Source organism: Neodiprion virginianus, chromosome 3 (assembly GCF_021901495.1).
Source record: "Neodiprion virginianus isolate iyNeoVirg1 chromosome 3, iyNeoVirg1.1, whole genome shotgun sequence".
NCBI classification, from domain to species: domain Eukaryota; kingdom Metazoa; phylum Arthropoda; class Insecta; order Hymenoptera; family Diprionidae; genus Neodiprion; species Neodiprion virginianus.
Window position 1 is genome coordinate 23,180,836 of NC_060879.1, and position 20,348 is coordinate 23,201,183.

Genomic DNA, 20,348 nt, shown 5'->3' on the forward strand with positions numbered 1-20,348 from the left:
GCCGGAATAGGCATCACTTTCTTTTCAGCACGAATATTCCATCTTCGGTTATATACGAAGTTTTATTTGCAGTGGTATTGTTGTAAAAATTACTTGTTGCGTATTTTTAAAATCGATCATCAAATTTCATTCCTGAAAACTTTCTTCTTTTATTGATATTTCAAAGATAGAGTTATACAGTGATTCGAAGGTTGCTCAGTTATGACGTTACACCGGAATTATGTCACATACAAAAATGAACCACTGTACTGTCCGAATTAAATGTTAGGAAAAAAGAAAAGCCCTTCATAAAAGCATGTTTCAAAAATCGTCAGCCGTGTTATTTGCGACAATGACGGTGAACACGGATGAAGCAACATCCTTAATACGTAATGGCAATGAATCTGAGAAAATTGAAATAACTGTAAAAACTGTGATAACAACACGAGGAAAAGTTGTATAATCGGAACATTCAAAATGATTAAAGCCCGATATGTTCTATCCGATTCTAATGTTTTCCAATGTAATGCTACGAACTTCGGATGCGTTTTGAAATTATATAACATTATTTAATCAAATATTCTTTTTTATTTCGTCACTGGATAAGGCGAACAGTGACAAAACGCGTAAAACATGCATGCGTTACCTGAAACAACTTCCCGTATGTGGAATAAAGAGAAGTGGGAAGTCAGATATTGTGGCAACGGCCAATTAAATAGCGAATTAGGAAAAACGGGAGTTTGGATTATAATTGTCTGGAAGGCGGAATAACTCACCTGCGGCCGGCGATGTAACCTGACTGACGGTTGATCGAGCTTCGGTAGATTTATCTGAGACGAAGGACGAGCGATCTAGGGAGCCAGAAGCCACGTCTACTGGTGTTTTTCCTCGTTTGTTCTTCAACGTTGAATCCGCGCCACTGTCGACCAGTAATTTCACAAGCTAAACAAAAGAAGATGCTTATTATTGCCCAACTACCAGCAGCAGAATATACCAAACACAAGTTACAAAAGGAATAGCTATAACAAACTGATTTTATAATGTGTTGAACTGTGAATGTCATGAATACATATCACACGAATGAACATTTTGTTTGTTTAACAATTTTTCCTTATTCAATGTGCGCTAAAAACGTGAGGTTCCCTAATGTCTCTATCACCAACAAATCGTATGACTGTCTATTTGTGATTGAGTGTAAGAAGTCTAAAGGTCATACGATCTTTCGAAATTGATTGCCTCTTAAGAAGCATAAGATCCGTCAAAATTGCGTTAAAAAGTTGTACGATTTTTCAACACGAAACTCAATTATTCATAGCCAATATACAATTGTTGATTATACCAAAGAAAAAATTGAACCAATTGTTATTTTCCGCCAAATTTTTTGATAAAGTAGCTGTACGAAGTAAAATAAAAGCGGAAACGTAATGTCAGCTATATAAAATTCGTTGCCAAAAAACAAACGTTAAACTTTGGTCGAAATGTGAACGAACAAAAGGACGAAATTGGAAAGATGCTGTTCTCCGCTTCTTCGCCAGTCATATTTTGCATACATAATTAATTATTATTCTTTTCCTGCTTATCACTTTAAAGAATTATTCATGAAGCATCACAGGAATGGAATTTGGACTTGCTGAAGAACTTCAATCAAGTTTTACGATGCAGGAAACCTTGTCTAAATTCCAACTCTTGATCGATTGATGCAAATAATTTTTTCTTTGCGAAATACAAATGCACAACTGCGCGGAGAGATCAAGCAGGTACAATAAACAAGTTTTCACCTCGGGAAGAATTGCTCAAGCGTTTGCGCAAATAAGACATCCGTAATTGGCTGATAACTCGATTTTGAAATTAGCAATCAGCGCGGAGATTTTTCTATTTAGCAGAAATATAACATGTATTTTGAAAGGACAAGATTTTTCTCGTTAAAGACAGATGAGATCAATTTTTGCTTTAGAGATACCTATGATTAATTGTCGCGAATGCCGATATCCTCTCGACTCGCGTGAAACTGATAGTAAAATTTTCTAATATAAAATAACCTCCATATTTAAATTCAAAATTAAATGTCTTTCAGAAAATTTCGATAATTTAATGTCTTTAATATAAGTTAGAATTCCATTATAATCTATATAAGTACTTTACATATATATCAGATTTGTTTTCTAGAAGAATGGGGCAACTTTTGCATATGAAGATTATGATACAATGGGACTGCTCGAAAAGAAAGTTTGCCATAAATTGTGATCGAAATTCGAATTTCAAAGACGGTTATGTTATTCATTCGTTTGTCAGGCTGCCCCGAAATTTCGTTCAGTTTAATCTTCATACATCCGGAAATGATACATCTCTTTATGAAACTTTATTTTGCGGTAGAATAACTTTATCTTTGAGAAAAATTCCGTTCTTTACAGTTACTACAAAGTTCTAGTAAGATGGGAATATCGTTACAATAACGATTTGAAAACTGTTATAAAATTACAAGAAATTGTTGTACACATAACTATGCAGGGTGATTATAGTTGTCGATATTATGCGACATTTTCTGCTTATAGAAACATTAAGCCAGCTCGTTTAGTTCATCAGATTTCTTTGAATTCAATAAGGCCTTAACATAAATTTATCCATGCACCGGCATAATCGAATTGTCGCAATAATTACAAGAAAATACAGCACGAGTGACCGTAATCAAAAAGAATCTCAACACTTACTAGATTTTCTGTTCACAGCTGAGCAACTCACTTTCATTTTGTACCCGGAACTATATTTTTCGATTGAATGGTGAAAAATGAAAATAGCAATGACCGTACAACAGCCGCAACTAGATATTTCTCTAGGTGTATTGGAAAACCATTATCGATAGCTGCGCGATATTACCGCGAAAAATCACGAAATAAGGGCGTGGTTTTGGAACGGCAAAAAGTGCGTTCTAGAAATTGTGGGAAAACATTGCTGAGATAGCGGTCTCGGCGATGACGGCTGGGTCGGTCGTACTGACGAAGAAGGCCGAGGCCTGCGGACTGGATAACCAGATACCATCCATCCGGCAACGACTTAAAGAGGATAGACCGAAGGACCGAACTGAACACACTCCGAGCACACTCCGAGCGATTCCGGCGTCCCTGACAATTGCGTGGCTGTACGACCTCGATTTTAGAAATATGTCAATAAAAAATAAAAAACACTTTCCATATATGGACTGGTTTTGCGTAATGGCATATTTTAGTGACTAATTTTTTCTTTTTACATTCCGAACTGGAATTGAACAAAATTTGAAGAGGTTCAAGTTCGTAAATTGTTACAATGTGACGATTAAGTTTTAGGCAAAATCGTTATTTCGTTACTTTCACGATTGTTTGAAATTCACGAGATTCCAGTTGGTGAAACTTGGACGTTACGAAACATCCAACCTTTTAACGGCGGAGAAATATCAGTTCAAAACGATCTTTTATTAGACGTGAAATTTATAAACAAGTTCAATGAATTTCTTGTGTGGAGTCACCAGCCTGACTGCTGGTCGATATATCGACAAGCTCCGCTGTTAATAGGTTAACAGAACATTATCTATGTTGAAACTTCAGAATGCGGTCTATTGAAATTCAGACAATCCTATGTGTTGCGAAATAGCGGTTTTTCCTAAATAAAAATCGTATGATATTAGCGCGGTTCTTATTTAGGACTCGAAGGAATTTATTACAATTGGCTCGACAAATCGGTTCGAAATGATTCAAAACAAATTTCCTAATTTTTTCAGACTTTTATCTCAACCTAACTCCTGCCTGTAAAACAATAGTTTTCCCCATTTAAAATACACGTTTTTGCGCCATAGTCTCAGTATATATTTTATTGAAAGAGTAATAATATTCAAAAAAATCTGTAACTGCGAGATTTTAGTGGGCGTGGTGCTAAGTATCGGATGAGAAATTCATATTAAGGTCGTTCACATTTACGTCCAACGTTCGAAGCACAAAAGTTGCGTGCCAATTTCAGGGCGCAGCAATTACGAGAATATGTACATAAAATGCCACGGCATCGTGAAGAATTTCGCAACATGTATAACATAAATACTTTAAGAGGCGATAAAAGGGTTGAGATATGTGCATGAAAGATATCCCACCATTAAAATTCGGGCCCGATTGCCCGCGCGATAGCAGCTTGAAATTTAAATTGGAATTTGAGAATTCTTATTCCTTCTGCTGCTTCCTCCCATGTTTTTCAATACACTTTATTTCTTCATCGATTGCACCTATAACGCGTGTATCACACTATGTCGAATTACGACAATATATAGGGAATTCTGAAAAAGTTCAGAGCACTGTTTCAGAATTGGAACAATTGCAGAACATTTTTTAAACAAAATCTGAAATGGTGAGAATCAGACATTGCTCGTGTTCGCATGGAATTCCCCGTAGATATTTTTTTTTTAAATACATGTTATTGTTCGTAGTTAAAAAAGTTCGTAAACGCCGCAATAAATCAACACAGCATTTGTCTCTGAAATCAGTTTTACATTTTATAATCGAAACGTACAAAACAGAACAAAACAAAAAAACTACAAAACATTTTTTAACAGGGCCAAGTCTATTTATTATGCAATTTGGCACGGAGCAATTCCACGTCACCTTTGACCGCTGTGAGTTGCAGGACAATAATTTACAATGACCAGAGTAATCGCTGACGCTACTTCGAGCGTGCTCTGAGGTTACAGCGGTTTGTCTACAGTCGACTACTACTAGATTGCAGGACCCTAAATTTAGTGGCCAATTTCTGAAACTTTTGAGCTTCAATAAGAGACTTAAACACGGAAGTTTCTGGACCTGTGTATACGACCGTGGTCCCGTACTATGCAATCAACAGGAATAGAGGATTAGCCTTCAATTGTTGAATTCGAAATGTGAAGAAATATTAAAGCTACGATAATATGTAAAATTTAAATATTTTTCATTTACCTTTCGTACGAAACTTTCTACGTACACGATTAATTTAACTGTTATTATAACGTGAATACATAATATATATATTAGGCGGGTTTTTTAAAAACTTTTTTTTCTTCTTACGTATCCTTCGAGAATTTAGTTTTTAGCCGCCACCGAAGCCTCGTAAAATTCTGAAGGGTGACTCACCTGGTTTAAATTTTTCAAACACTCTAACCGAAACATCTCGTAAACTATACAAGTTGGGAAGCTGTTTTTGGTTTCATTTTATAGATAATCAAATTTTCTATAAAATAGATCAAGACTATTATACACCCAAGTGTTCATCTTGTATTCGATAGGAACGTGAAATGTCTTTCAGACTATGAGCTAAAAATCCTTGAATACGTTAGGGGGAATTTCATTTCAGCGAAAACTAACTTTAAGACCTTGTTCCGTCGACGAAAGAAATATTCCTATGATCCGAAAGAATCCAGTGTGCGTTGGAAATCGAATAATTGACTGTCGATTCGTATAGTTTACCTCTTGGTGACCGTTGACTGCGGCGTCGTGAAGCGGAGTGTCGTCATCGAGTCCAAGAGCGTTAACAGAAGCACCGGCTTCGATAAGAATCCGCGCTGTGCCCAACCACCCGTGGTTGCAGGCCTCGTGTAGCGGACTCCACCCTGCGTGAAAAAAAAAAAAAAAATGGGAATAACGTAAGTATCGTCTTTGGAGTGGAAACAGATCTTCTCCCCGTCCGGTATCTACTCATAATATGGACAATTCGAAAAATTTTCTATTAGGGGAAAAGCTTACAGTCCGACCTCTCAATAGGAACGCCAAATCCCCCACGGGGAAGAGTTTTTCCACGGATTCGAGAACCTCCACAACGCGCGCGTTTCTCGCTCACGAACTTTCGCTCTTTTTATTTTCTCGTAGGCCGGGTGTTCTTTTATTGAGAAGTTCGCAAGCGATAATTGGAGCTTCAGGGACGAGTCGGAGTAGGGAAAATGCGCGAGCCTGAAATTGGGGTAGCGTTCTTATTGAGATATTGGACTACAAGTATATTAGGTTACCAGTGCGAAAAGTAGGCGATTTTCGATGAGTGTGAAGTTTGGAGCTTGAGCTGCGAAAGCGAGCGCCGCGTACACGCAAATCGAGCCCGAGTCGGCGATACGAGTACCAGTGTGAACATAGCATGAGCCAAGGCGAGCGCTGTAATCACGAGTCGGTTATCGCCCATCCGCACGTGATACAAGCTGCTTCCCAGCACTTGTGAGAAAGGTTTGATTTGAGAAGGTACGAAGGTGCCACTGATAGCGGATAAAATTGGGGTTAGATAACTTACGCTTAAGGGGACATTATATTTTCTCGGTCGAGAATTTTCATAATTTTTATGAAACTGATAAATTGACTACAAAAAAAAAAAAAATTTTTTTTGAGTCTGGAACTTTTCTGATGTACATTCCAAGTCTTCAAGTACGTGAAAATATTTTTACATCATTTCTAAAATGAATTTATAAAGGAGTTTTTTTACAGCCTGGCGGAAGTTACTTGGAAAATTATGATCCACTGGCGTGCACGATTGCGGCGCGCTGGAATGTCTGAAAAAAATATCCTCCGAAAAAGTATGACTATGGTTCCGGTGTGGATCAAAATAAAAAAGATTGGTTACTTTATTCCTCAATTTTTGTACGGTTTTTACGAAAAAAATTCTAGTTCCAAGACCACGAACTTTGGAGGTTCACTGTTTTGTTTATTGTTGCTTAAAGAAAACAATCGTGGTCTGTACTACGGCTATGGTCATACTTTTGGTAAGGATACTTTTTTCGGACGTTCTAGTGAATTGGAATTGTGCACGCTAGCCGATTAAAATTTCCCAAATGATTTCCATTTGGCTGCAAATATAACCCAATAAAAAATAATAAGATCATGTAAGATGTTTTTATCATATTTGGCGACTTAAAATATATGTAAGAAAAATTACAGACTCAAAAGATATAATTTTTTAAATTAATGTATCAGTTCTATAGAAATTATAAAAAAATTTCGATCGAGAAAGTGCGCCCGTAATGACACGACGAATAAAATTGATTACTCGACTGACGCGTGTGCCAAAAAAGCCCTTGTGTGCAAAATATAACATTTCGTCGTGGTCCTTTTATCGCACTGTTCGGAAATGGGGCACTTTACGCACGCTCCGCATATTCCGAAAGTCCAATTTCCCACACAGTTGTAGGAAAAAAAAAACACGTTCCTCGCATTCTGTTGTCAAGAAAGAAGAGGGACGATCGAGCCGAGCTTTCACAGAGTCGTAATATTGCAAATGCAAAAATAGTCGATGCTTAGAAAAAGATGCACAACACGATCCTTTCGAACAGAGTCAGGCGCCACAGATATGCCGTAATTTTGAATCAGCTATGTTTATATCTCCAGCTTTCCCAACTTTTTGAATTTTCATCCCCTCCCCCGGCGTTCAATACACAAAGAAAAAGAGGAAAAAAAAAAAAAATTAAAAAATAATTTGCGAGGAACACGACATCATATTTCCCGCGGACGTGAAAGAAAAGATTGGGGGGGGGGGGGGGGGGGGAAGTGATGAGCGAATAACATGCTACTTTTATGATGCTTTTCAGGCCAAAAAAAGTTAACATTACAGTTGAGTCGTGAATAAAAGAACAATACTACCCTTGTTCTATGGATAATATATACGAATATCTATAATATAACGGGAGACTCTGTTGAAAAGGCCGACTACGAGCCACCCGGTCACCACTAGCGTCACACATGCCTAACTTTTACATGAGCCGTGCATAACGGAAAAATGCTGCGAAAGAAAAGTTGCGCGATGTGTCGACATCCTCACCAGAGACTCCCGTATATAGTCATATGAATATCGCATGTAGACTCTATCTCGATACTGTTGTTGATAAAAGTCAAGTGAGTGCAGGGTTGGTTCGGATTCGAGTACGAGATAAAATATTGGGCACCGCATGCAACGCCCCGGTTCTCTCTTCCTCGAATCAATAACATTTGTTCAATAACTCTCGAACGGGGGTTCGAATCGTGAATTGTCGCAAAGGGTGCGGTCTCGAATTATGATCGTGTCCAGTGTTGGACAGCATCCAATTACTTGTTGTAATTAATTACATTTAAATTAGAAAATACGATTGTAGCTGATATTCTTTTTCGAATCAATCATAAATTACAATTGTAATTGATACGCTTTTTGAATCGGTACGAGGCCCATTTTCCCTGACTTTCCCCATTATGTGATGCGCTTTTCTTGTTTTATGCCACCTAAATAAACAAATGAATAAGTATTCTTAGGAATATCGGGGTAAAATGGGAAGCCCTTGAAGTACTCGGATCCCGGAGCAAAGTAGAACACCTTTTTTATGAAGCCCAATAATTTTGTCTATGTTTCTAAAATTTAAAATTTTGACACTCAAAGTTTCAAAACGGGATCTACATTAGTTTATTAGATAGATGAATTGAAGTATCAATCAAGATCAATGGAGGTATTTTCACCGTTTTTGTAGATACAACGTTTACACATGGATTGAATGAACACGACGGCAGTGTAAACTAGCAGAAATCAACTTTGCGTAATTTTAAGTGCTTCGTTTCGTGCGAATTCAAGATTACTTCAAATGACTTGACGCGACTCCATGTAAAATAATTTTGCCGTCATATGCGAGCCTTCTCTGGGGCTTGTCAGGACTGCAACGGAAGACTGAGTATGGGAGCTAGTGAAGCAAAAACAAACCATTAATTTAGGCTAAAAGTTATGGTGGATGAACCGTGCGAGGCGTTTATAGCTATGAGACGCTCTGAGTCTTACAATCAGCTTCGTTGCATTCGGGCGTTCTTCAAAACATCTTGTTCAGTTTAATTAAGGATGGATTGGCCGGATCCTCTGAATCAAAAGTTAGGAAAACTGAACGAACCACTAAAAAAATCCCCTTTAGCAACGTGTTTTGTCCTAATGATAGTAATCACAAGTGAAACAAAATTCCGACTATTTGATAGATATGATTCTGAGTAAATTCGAATAACACAAGCTAAGATATCAACTCCTTGAGAAGAGGGTTTATTTAATTACAACGATTAAAATGACTGAACTTTCGTGTTTTTGATAGGATTTAAATGTTTTCGGACTCGTTTTGTTTGCCGACTCGATTTCTACAAATTGTCTGAAAGACATTCAGAAAGTTTTATATTATGATATGTACGTTATAACGCGCGTATGTAATAGTTGACGAACATTTTTCGCATCGTCATTATCCAAGCCCATTTTTATCCATTCTGGAAAGGTCTATGGCGAACGAAATGAGCCCAAAAACATGAGAATCGGCTCAAACACACTTGAGTTTAATCGTTTTGAATATTTGAATTATAAAATTTTAGCTCACACCTTCGCGTAATTAGGTACCATCTATCTCAATTTAATCAAACGAATCTTCATGTTCAGTTTTCTCTCTCGTTTCGGTCTGTCATTGCGATAGTGTGAGTGAAATTGTGAGTAGCCACACGAGGGTGCAAAGTTATTATTTTTATGACGTTCGAATTGTGGAATAAGAAGTACACTCGTTCAATTTGGTCGCCTATAAATGGAGAAAATGTGAGATTGACGATGTCGTAACACCACTCACAATCAGCTAATTTTTCTCTTTGGTAATTATGGTCTTTTGTTTTTGATAACAAGAAAACGGTGTATAACATATACTAGAAATTCGGACATGGTCTAGTAACAGACTTGTTTTTCAAGAATGACTTTTTTAAGGTCGACCCTAATAATCACACGCCAATTTTATGAAAAATTGTAGCTCTTATAAATGTCACCGAAGAATCTGTGTTTATTTCATTTATTGAAGTTAATTTAGAATGGTTCACTTGATCGTAGCGTCGCCGACTGAACCGAGACAAAGGAGGGGCAATTTTTTTAACGAACGAGGTCGTATGCTTAAAATGGATTGATTTCGTCACGAGTTATCTCTTATGCGAGTCGTGACTGCCACTTTTATATATTTCAGTTTCAACGCTTCGGCCATTCATTCATCCTAGATAAAATACGCCGGACAAGAACGCCGGGAGTTTTTGAGGCTCTTGGTTACATAAAATCGAAATTCCTAAATTGTAATCCCAGATGCATAATCCGCATATGTATATATTTATTTTTGGAGGAACTGAGAAAGATTGGAATTCGAACAGTATAACGATGCCATGCCGAGAACGTTCCAAGTCTTTACATTCCTGTTCTAAAAGATTGGTGGGAATATTTGACTTGATGATCCAAAACACCAGTTTAAGTCATAGGTATCCACCAATTCAGTACGGAATTCTGTGAATCGATAAGCCGTAAAAATACGAGTATATATATGGGAGATTCCACGTATAATTGACTTGACCAAACCCTCTCAAAACCGGTTCAAACTTTGTAAATTATGTTTTTTAGTTGCTAAGATGCATGATAACTTGTATATTTTTATTCGAAGACATATGGGGATTAGCAGCTGACATGACATTATATGCGATAATATTGAAAAATTATGAATTTCAATTGTAAGTATATTTCGAAGATTATAAATCATGCGAAAAATTTTGATCTTAAGAAAGTTACACAATTTTTCAGAATTTTAAATCGTTAACATGCAAGAAAATATATAATATAATAATATAATTTTTAGGTATCTGAATATTTACGTAAATAACTTTATAAACCCTAGTTTATTCGATTTGTCGTAAAGCAAACGTTTATTTTCACTCAAAGTTTTGGAGAATACTCGTCTGTTGGTATCAAAAAATATGTATGAATTCCACTATGCGGCCAGATTTAATTTGAAAGCCGAGTTTTTTGTTTCGTAATTTTCATGAAATCTGACATGTATTGTATTGTCGTCGAATCGCATGTGAAATAGTTCTAAAATATAGATGGAAATTTATGAAAATATAGTATAATTTTTATTTCACGTACACATACATTATGTTATTTATAATTTTTGCACTAAAGTGTGGAAGAAAAAAATTTGCAGCTTCCAAACTAACAATAAATCCAGCCCTATAATGACATCTACCTACGCGTTTTTTACACTAGCATAGGAACTGTATTCCCTGAAATGTCAAACGGTAAAAAACCGTATAATTTTCGACAAATCGAAGGAATTAAAGAGTTTTCAAACTTATGAACCATTCTCAGGGACCTCCATTTTTTTTTTTCGCGTACCGCAACTTTGAAATTCGCTGAAAACTGAAATTATTTTTTAATATCTAACTTTTTTTTTCGTATTATCTATAATATTTGAGTTATACTTATAATTAAATCTCTGATATCACGTAAATTTCAAACCGGCTGCTAACGTCTAAAAACGGCATTGAATAAAATTAACAAAAAAATCATGCATACTCTTATCGGCAAAAATTTTCTTTTTAATTAATAAAAATGTTATAAAGTTTAAACCAACGTTGAGAAGGTCAGGGTTTTGGTTAGTCCCATTGTACATAGAATTGCCCATACGCTTCAACGTCGGAAAGAGAATCGCAGGTCAGCTTTAAGCCGGGCGGTTCCCAAACATTGTCTCTCTTCCCGCCCAAGGCACGACTGTAGGAATAAATGTATAGGGCATTCAAATCGAGCAATATATGTATGCATATATGTACTGTAAGCACAGTACTATTGTGAAGAATATATCAAAGGTACAGGGGAAACTCACGTTAAAGTCCGAAGGTTCAAAAGAAGCGCGAATAAGTGTCACAAAGAATTCATGTAAATGTTACATTCCTATTGTATACGCTAACAATTTTTTTTTTATTGACTTTTATTACGATCCAAAGTTCCAGTATCAGAGAGTTGAGTGCAGGTATCTGGGAAAAAGTTTGATTGAACTGAAAATTTCTGTTTCTCTCAGCTATATTAAAAACAAAATCCTGAATTTTTGCTACACTATTTTTAATCCCGTGTACCTCAAAATCTACCTAACTGAAAGACTATTTCTGTAGGGTAAACGTTAAGAATAATTAATTCTTTTATTGCGAATTTAGGAATTATCTCGTCATTCCGGGAGAAAATCTAATTCTGTACGAAATCCGATGTAACTTTTTTTACTTCAGTTTGCGAAAACTTAATTACTTTTTTTTTACCACACGAGCTGTTTGTTGACGATTTATGAACGATGCAGTGAATACTCTTCACGTCTATTTGAAAATGTAAATAACGGTGTATACAGAGAATATTAAGAAACGGAAAATTTTTCCGAATGATATTAAAAATAATCGAATCAATTTTTGTAAAATTGTGGCTAAGCCGAGAGTCGAAACTTTTTTGTATTGTTCCCAAATAATTACTCTAGTTCTTCTGGCAATAAAAAAAGCCCCGAATTTTTTATGATAAAGCAATAATAAGTCGCAAGTTTCATTTTTGGCAGCGTGGCACAATGTGATTTTGAAAAAACTTCGAAAGACCATGTAGCAATGCCTCGAAATTTTCAAGTATATGGATGTAATTGGTATGTGAATACTTTGCAACCTAAAAAATGCTGTGATATATTATAACAAATAAAATAATTATAGTTGAAAATGCAGTAAAACATTACACAGAAGCAGAAGATATGAAAAACGCAGTTTGTCCAGTGTAACAGCACACGAAAAGCCTAAATACATCAGTGAATTTCAAAGCGTCATGATTGCGAAAGAATACAATGAAAAACATAAAGAACAAATTATAATACTTGTTCATTTATTCAAGGATTATAACTATATAATATATATTTCTGATTCTTTAAACAGTAACAATATAATTGTATACCAGGTATGAACTGAAGTCTTTGAGAAGAAACGGTGAAACTTCGACAGACTACGCATGCGCAAAGTAATTGAATTATACTGGTCGGTAAGATCATACCGCGACATTTTTTCCCCATAAAGCAGGGGATCTAACTTACTGAAAACGGGGCATGAGATGCCAAAATCTCCCACGTCTAATAGGGAATTAAAATTATACTAGATTTAAAACACTCGCTCGCTGAAGCTTGCTCGGGGTCGGATGCCTAGTGTAACAGGTTTTTGTGCTCGTGCGCTCGCTTACCAGTTGTCAGTGTTTTACGATATGACATAGTTGTAGGGGAGACCGGGGCACGATGGACTCCCCAAAAAATTCTGGTATTTGCTTCACAGTACACAGAATGAACACTGTCTTTGTGCGTGTGACGCAAACCGAATCTGCCCGTAAGAATTTTTCTATACAATGCTACAAATTACGTTTACACATGCATGTAAGTATAACGTATTGTGATTTTATAACAAGAAATTTCGTCAAAAAGTAACACAGAACAATCAGCTAAGTGCTGACAGATATCAAACACTACGCACAGCAATTTTAGCTCTAATTGAACGATGTTATTGTCATGTATTCCTATGTATGCTATGCCAACCACTCACCAATTGCAATTTGTTGATCCTGGTCGTTCGATTTTTTTTTCCGATTCAAAATGTTATCTGAACCATGCGTATTGGTTTGATACTACAAGACGTGACGTTTTCAATAATCAAATTTGTAAACTTGAAAATTAGTCCGGAAGGTCAAAAGTCACCAGGTAGCGGACCTGGAGCGCCGAAATTACGGAGCGCTTGTCCTGGAACTCGAGTTGCACCAGGAAGCGGACCCGGAGCGCAGGATCCAGGAAGTAGAGAACGCGGTACTCGAAATCTGCGGAGCCCGATTCTCACACGTCCGCTCTACTGCGCGGTCGTTTCCAGACTGAGGAATTCTGTTAGCTGATTTTGAATTACTACAGATCGATGACGTGAAGAGAAAAAAAATTAATGGTGACGTCACTTTCCGAACATCCGAACTTTGGTTTGGAACTTTAGTACTATGTATGATAGTTACGACGACTTGAAGCAGTAATCAGTAATCAGTCAGTTAGCGACAAAACTTTGCTAAGACTCTCTGAGTCGCTACATTAATCATTTTAAATCTGGTTAACTTAAATTGATAACGAAATTTACATTACCTACATAACCACCATAAGCCGTGTTTGAGGTGGCCAGCCAGCACAATTAAGAAGCAGACAAATCCACGCATTCACAATTGGATACTCGATATGCTAACAATAAGTTTCACCGTATCGTCTCGATATAAATAAATGAAAAATGTTCCAGGATCGTTTTTATCTGACATAGAGCATTCCTGCTAGATTTTAAGAATGTTTTGAATATTCCTCCAGCTAGGTGGTGATCGCAGTTTTCTCATTTCTCGCGAAGGCAAAAAATCGGGGTGTTTACTGATCGAATACTGGTGCAGATTTTCTTCGGGCGATAATTAACAAATATTTCCAATAATTATTAATCGATGGCAAAATGCCCTTTGAATGAGTAAATAATACTTATTCTAGATTAACTTATCGATTTAGTGATTAAATGCAATGGCTCCCTCACGGAAAGAAACCCCAAGTTGGGTGTAAATTCGTACCCCTAACTTTTTTCTTATGGGAAATCAGCATTATCTATGAGTTGGGGGTACGAATTTACACCCAACTTGGGGTTTTTTTTCGGTGAGGGCTGGTTGACGTGGATCTGTTTTAATCGGTCTCCAGATTTCATACATGGAATTTGAAACAATTTTGGTTTACGGTTTCTCAGGATTTCAAGTCTGCGCAGGAGACTTGTTATGCGTCTAATAAAGATGAGCTTGTTAACCTCGTCACGTCGTACTTTGACCAGACAGACTGCGCGTGGAATGCAGATAAACCCTGCGGCGACTGACGATGAGCAGCACTTATACAACCACGATTCCAATTGTGTGGGTAAAGGATTTCATATAACGCGATCGTGTTTCACGCGTTTTTTCATTCGTGTTTTCCGTAGACAAAGTACCCGTTTCTATGACCGTAGAGTGACTCTGCGAATGCACATGCGCGGAGTACAGAAAATACCACTTTTAACTCCTGGGAGTTAGAAGTGGTCTTTTCATTAATCGAGAGTATCGATTGATTAAAAAAACAACAGGTAATTTTCATCTTCGTGTTTGAAATAAGCTATAACGTGTGGAGGCTAACAATTTCATAGAAATTGTTTACCTAAAATACATTCCAATCTGAACAGTTCATGTCTGCGTATGTATTTTTACCACGTTTTTATCAACTCGCTTTCTTATCCCTGTTTATTTGTTTGTTTGTTCAGTACTTTGGACTCAGCTATGGTTCCAATACGAAGAAAAACAGACGTTTTACTTTTGTAAAATATAACTTGATCTTTCAAGAACCTGTAATTAAACAATGAAAGTTCTGGTCAAAAATCGATTTGAGAATTCATAAACTGAAAACGAGAATTGTAAGAAAAAAAAAAAAAACTCAAGTTTTCAGGAGGTTTTCAGAGGTTGTATTATCGAACGAAAGATTCCTGTGGAAATAAAGGAAAATTCTACGGTCATTCTTTTACGGAGTTGACACGGAACAACCCATACGTAAGTCTTTCTTTTCTTAAACGTGGAACATCGCAGCCGCACGCATGTGTTCGAAGTGTAAGGGTGAAGAGCGAAATCTTAACCCCCGACAGCCAATGAGGGTTAAAACCCCCCCTCCAAAAATCTTTTGCTCTTAGAGCAGACTGTAAAGATTGAACTTCTTCAACGTTCATTTTTATTTATTTAGTTCAACTTAATTAGTTTCATAATACAACTATTTTATGCGAAATTGTATGAACTTTAATTTAAAAAAATAAAATCTCGCTAGGTTTATTCGAAGCTGAGATATTTGAAATTAATTTTCACTGGATATTTTTTACACTCAGTGAAAATGAATCGGAAGTTAATGAGGGAGAAAAAATTTCAAAATATCTCCAGTAACGTTATTTTTGCCAGAAATAGTAAACACAGATAAAACAATATCCGCACTATGTGATAAAAACGAATTTGAGAAAATTCAACCAACACAAGCTAAGATTCATAAATTTGGTATACGGTATGACAATTATATCGTTTAAAATAATAAGACTGCTGTTTTAGGCGCGATTTTAAATTTTTCGGACTCAATTTCTGTGCCACAAAGATTTGTATGTGCAGACTAGCTAAAAAAAGTTGCTAAGAATCATCTTCATTGTGGATGAAAATTGATTTTTGCAAGTACGGTACAACAGATGTTCAAGTTTCTGGCCGAGCAACGAGGAAAAATGAGCCCAAGAGAACATTAGAATCGGATAGAAAAAAAAAAAAAAAACGCCCGAGTACAATAATCGCGAACGTTCAATTTGTAAAACATTTTCTAAAATAGTTGATATCTGTGCCTGTGTTTTTCGAATTTCCTCAGATTAATTACTATCACATAGCAGGGATGTTGTTCCGTTGGTCTTCACTGCTATTGGCGTAAACAACACCGCTGGAGGAGTTTAAAACGGTTTTTTCTTTTCGCTCTTCCTAACTTTTGATTCAAACGGTTAGGACGATTCGTCCTTAAACTGAATTGAAAATACGAAGCCGTTCTCTTTAAACGCTACTCGCTTCAGTATACCGCTCAAACGACCATTCCGAATTCTTTATCGAAACTTTACCGAATTCAGTTGTCTTCTCTCTCTGGATTTTAGTGAGTGGGGGAAGAGCTGGGGATGGCTGGCTGGCTGGCATGGGGAACCCCCCGGAACTGGCGACTGCGAACAGGTACGTACAGGTGCCCACCACCCCCACCCCCACCCCCGCCCCCATTCCGCCCCAACGTTCATCCCTCTTTCGCCTGACGACTGCTCGGCAGTGACGGCTTTGCAGACTGCACCTGGCGCCCGGATTGATTACAAATACACGACGACGATTTTTCGAATATTTATTGTTTGACACATTATTATTCGATAAAAAGTTCATTTCAACTGACTAAAATTTCTTAAAGTCTAACAAATTTTCACATTGATCTGATATCGTTAAACAAACGTTACTTTAATTTAAATTAATATCTTTTTTACCCTATACTTTACCTGTTTAACATAAACTTAACGGTTTCCTGTTTTATTAATCGTTAATCGTGACTCGTTAGTTTTATATACCTACCAGATAAGTTCCAAGAACGTTTGATTTTTTTTTTTTTTTTTTTAGGATAAATTCAATCATTGTAGTTGAATGTATGGAATATTTTTCCAAATTAAATAGAATCATTTTATATGATGCGTTAAATACGGTGGTTGTATTTTTTTTTCCAAATCGAGTATGAACTCCTCTTCGGTATAAATTTATACTAAATTCGAATGGTTGTTTTTAATTTTAATCCTTTTTAGTTTTTCTTATGTTCAAACTTCTGTTTGTCAGCTAAATGAGGTTGTCACATAAAAATTAAAAAGAAAAACCTATTTCCAATGATCTATGCGGATTCATGAATTGAAATAAACAACATTAAAAAGTGATAGAAATTTTACCATCTTCTATAGTTGTGTATGAATATTGTAGAACATATTTGTTAGATGACTTATACATTTTTCAGATAATCACTATCAGCACAAAGTTGCAACAAACATAATTTTAGCAACATGGATTTGCTCATAAGTGTTATGTTCACATATTTTCAAAATCGTAGAAATAAATACGTCTCCAAAATATTTTTCACCGAGATTTACTCTTACAGATCTTACGAAACGCCCTCTTTAATCCTAGGAACCTACACACGGGTACCTCTAACCCTACATAATTCTTACGGCGTGCTAAAATCATTTTTCTTACTTCGTTAAATCGAATTTTTCACAGTGAAAAATTCATATTAGGTTTTTCTCGCACATACTATTCTATTCTTCAGTCTTTCAGTGTTCGAATGAAAAGAATAAAACCCTTCTACGACAAACAGTCCGTTAGCAGCGTTTGGTTTCGTACAGAAGTGTAGGGTCCTAGGGTTAAGGCGTTCGCCATTTTTTGCGGCAAACCTGAGCTACGAATTTTTCGTTAAATGGTTAAAAAAAACTTTCGGGAAGAATGATTTTTTTACCTTCTCCAAATTGATTAACGTATAGCAAATATTAAAGTATAGGCATTAGGGTGTTCTAGCAAAAAATAGTTCACCCCTTTAAAAGTTTGCTTGGTCAAAAGAAAGAATCTGTGATCAGTTGAGCGTTCTATTTTATACGGAGGATCGTGCTTTTATTTGATTTTCACATTTTTTGGAAATTGTGAAGAAACACGTTGTGGCACTTCGATTGTTATTTCTCTTTCCTGACATTTATATTCAACCCAAAATTTCACGACGTTGGATCCAATATGGTAGACGAAAATTTGAAATTTGATCGAATACGTTCAAAAAACTCTATGTAGGAGTTTTCGGGGTCGCTAATCGGATTCAGCATATTGAATTTTCAAAATCTAATTTCAGTTTCGTAATCAGCGACCCCAAGAACTTATAAATTATGTAAAATATGTATAAGTTAGGACGTGCGACGTTCTCGGAAATGAATTACTCCTTCAACTTTCACGATTTTTCCCAATCAATTTTTTTCTAATAATAATAATTTACATTATATCGCAATAATTACTCTCGAGTATTGAAAACCTGTTACTATTGTACTGTGAAAAATAATATAAAACAGCAAAGACATATATTGAAAAGTTTTCTAAATATACAAAAAATTGACGTAAAATAGGTGGTAAGAATACTTACCGCTATGGTTCAAAGGGTTAACCATTGCACTATCATATAACGACGAATGGGATCGATTTTTTTCTTTTTTCATACGCGAAAGTGAAGCAAGCTTTCATCTTAGCAACAACATTATTGCTATCCTGACTCACAATCGGTGGTATCGACATTAACACTTGAAGTCACATATTATACCTACGTAAATATGTCAATCCATAGTATAAGTCGAAGAGAAAATTTGAAAATACGGGTAATGCTAGACATGTCCCACTTTTCATGGATCTTGTCGAACGAATCTTACAAAGATGATTTAAAATTCCCCCCAACAGAACGCACAGGCCAGGATTTTGGTGGTTTTTTCAGATAATGAAAATCCGGAGGGAAACCCTCACATATCGTGACGGAGAGAATGCTTGGATAGAAAAGTAAGAATAGTAAAAAAAATATTATATTAACCAAGGATGGCGAAACAAGTGCTTTGATGGTTCCAAATGCGAATTCTTCTTTTGGTCAAGGTTTTGTTGAATCAAATGACATTCGATTAAATTAAAGAAGCACCGTTTTTATCATATTTGGTCACCATATTTGGCAACGTTAACAAATCCTTTGTTTGTATGTATAATCTTTGTGAAAAAGTGGCATTGACGTTGAAGATAATTCAAATCGATGCTGTTCAACTTTGAAACCACGTTCAACGAAGTATGAATCGGCCTTACAGTTGAATCAAAAGTTAGGAAGAGAGAAAGAAAATTCTTTAAAAATCTCCAACAATATTATTTGCGTCAATGATGATAGACCGCGTATGAAATAATATGCCATATTTACGCAAATCTGTTTCCATTGAACCTAGAATTAATTATTTGTCAAATATTTCTAAGGCGATCAGTACAAATAATCTACGGTGAATAAAATAACCCCGAAACATTAGAAAGCGATAAGAAAAACCCAGAGTTCAATTATTTTGAACGCTTTAACTGCAATAATTTTTCTCAAATTGTTGACATTTTAGCTCGCATCGTTCAAAATTGACTGTGATTAATTTTTATCACATGAAACGTATGTTATTAGGCTCGTGATCATCGTCATTAAGGCATATAACATTGCTGGGGATTTTTCAAACGGGATTTCTCCAACATGCTGAACTTAGTAACGACGTTACTACGACGATTCATGTTGAAAGAAAACTATTTGTGTGTCGCGACTTTAGAATTATTTGAAATTCAGCAAAACGTAATAAAGTAAGATACACTCATATCTTTAAATCTAAGTTTCTTTCAAGGCATCGGAAGCTTGAAAATAGTGAATTTCTTTCCAATGTTTGTTACGTCAATCTCGTTTTTCTCGCCTCGCAAATTTTGTGTCCGACGGTCCGGCCAATCCATCCTTAATTCTTTTTGCTTAACCAACGCGGTGACACGGCCCTGTCCTCGAGTATTGATTTCCGTAGAAGCCCGTCTGCCAGACCCCTAAAACCCTGCGCGCCCCCCTTTACCACGAGATATATCCCAATCCCACCTATTGACGGAGCGAACCTTCAGGGTAAATTTGGAACCATGAATCGGCCGTTCACCTCAACTTTTCACCATGTCGATGGTAGTCCTTCGGTAAAATCTTCGAGCCAAATCAATCTTTGCTTCTTTTATTTTACCGTATTGCCTCGAAGTATTTCAACGTCTCAATTTTGCATTGCCACGTATAAAAAGAGAGGTTGAAATTTGGGTGACGATTTTTTCCATGTTACAGCTTTGCTATTAGGTATTATCAATCGAAGTGGAAGAACAGATGATTTCTGTTGTATTCGTTGCAAAAACCACGACCTGATATGAATTTTGGATTCAGTGGCACTGAATATCGTTTT

The 20,348-nt window shown here is 36.3% G+C and overlaps 1 protein-coding gene across 2 annotated transcripts in view; it reads right to left on the bottom strand.

The window, feature by feature from the left end:
* Positions 1 to 20,348, bottom strand: part of LOC124301162 (ankyrin repeat domain-containing protein 12) — a 46,919-nt gene that overhangs the window by 17,040 nt on the left and 9,531 nt on the right. For both annotated transcript variants that reach the window (XM_046755902.1, XM_046755903.1), the window contains 2 exons: positions 5,433 to 5,575; positions 756 to 921 (listed from right to left, as the gene is read on the bottom strand). In XM_046755902.1, coding sequence (XP_046611858.1) covers positions 756 to 921; positions 5,433 to 5,575 — 309 coding nt within the window. The remainder of the gene's footprint in view (positions 1 to 755; positions 922 to 5,432; positions 5,576 to 20,348) is intronic.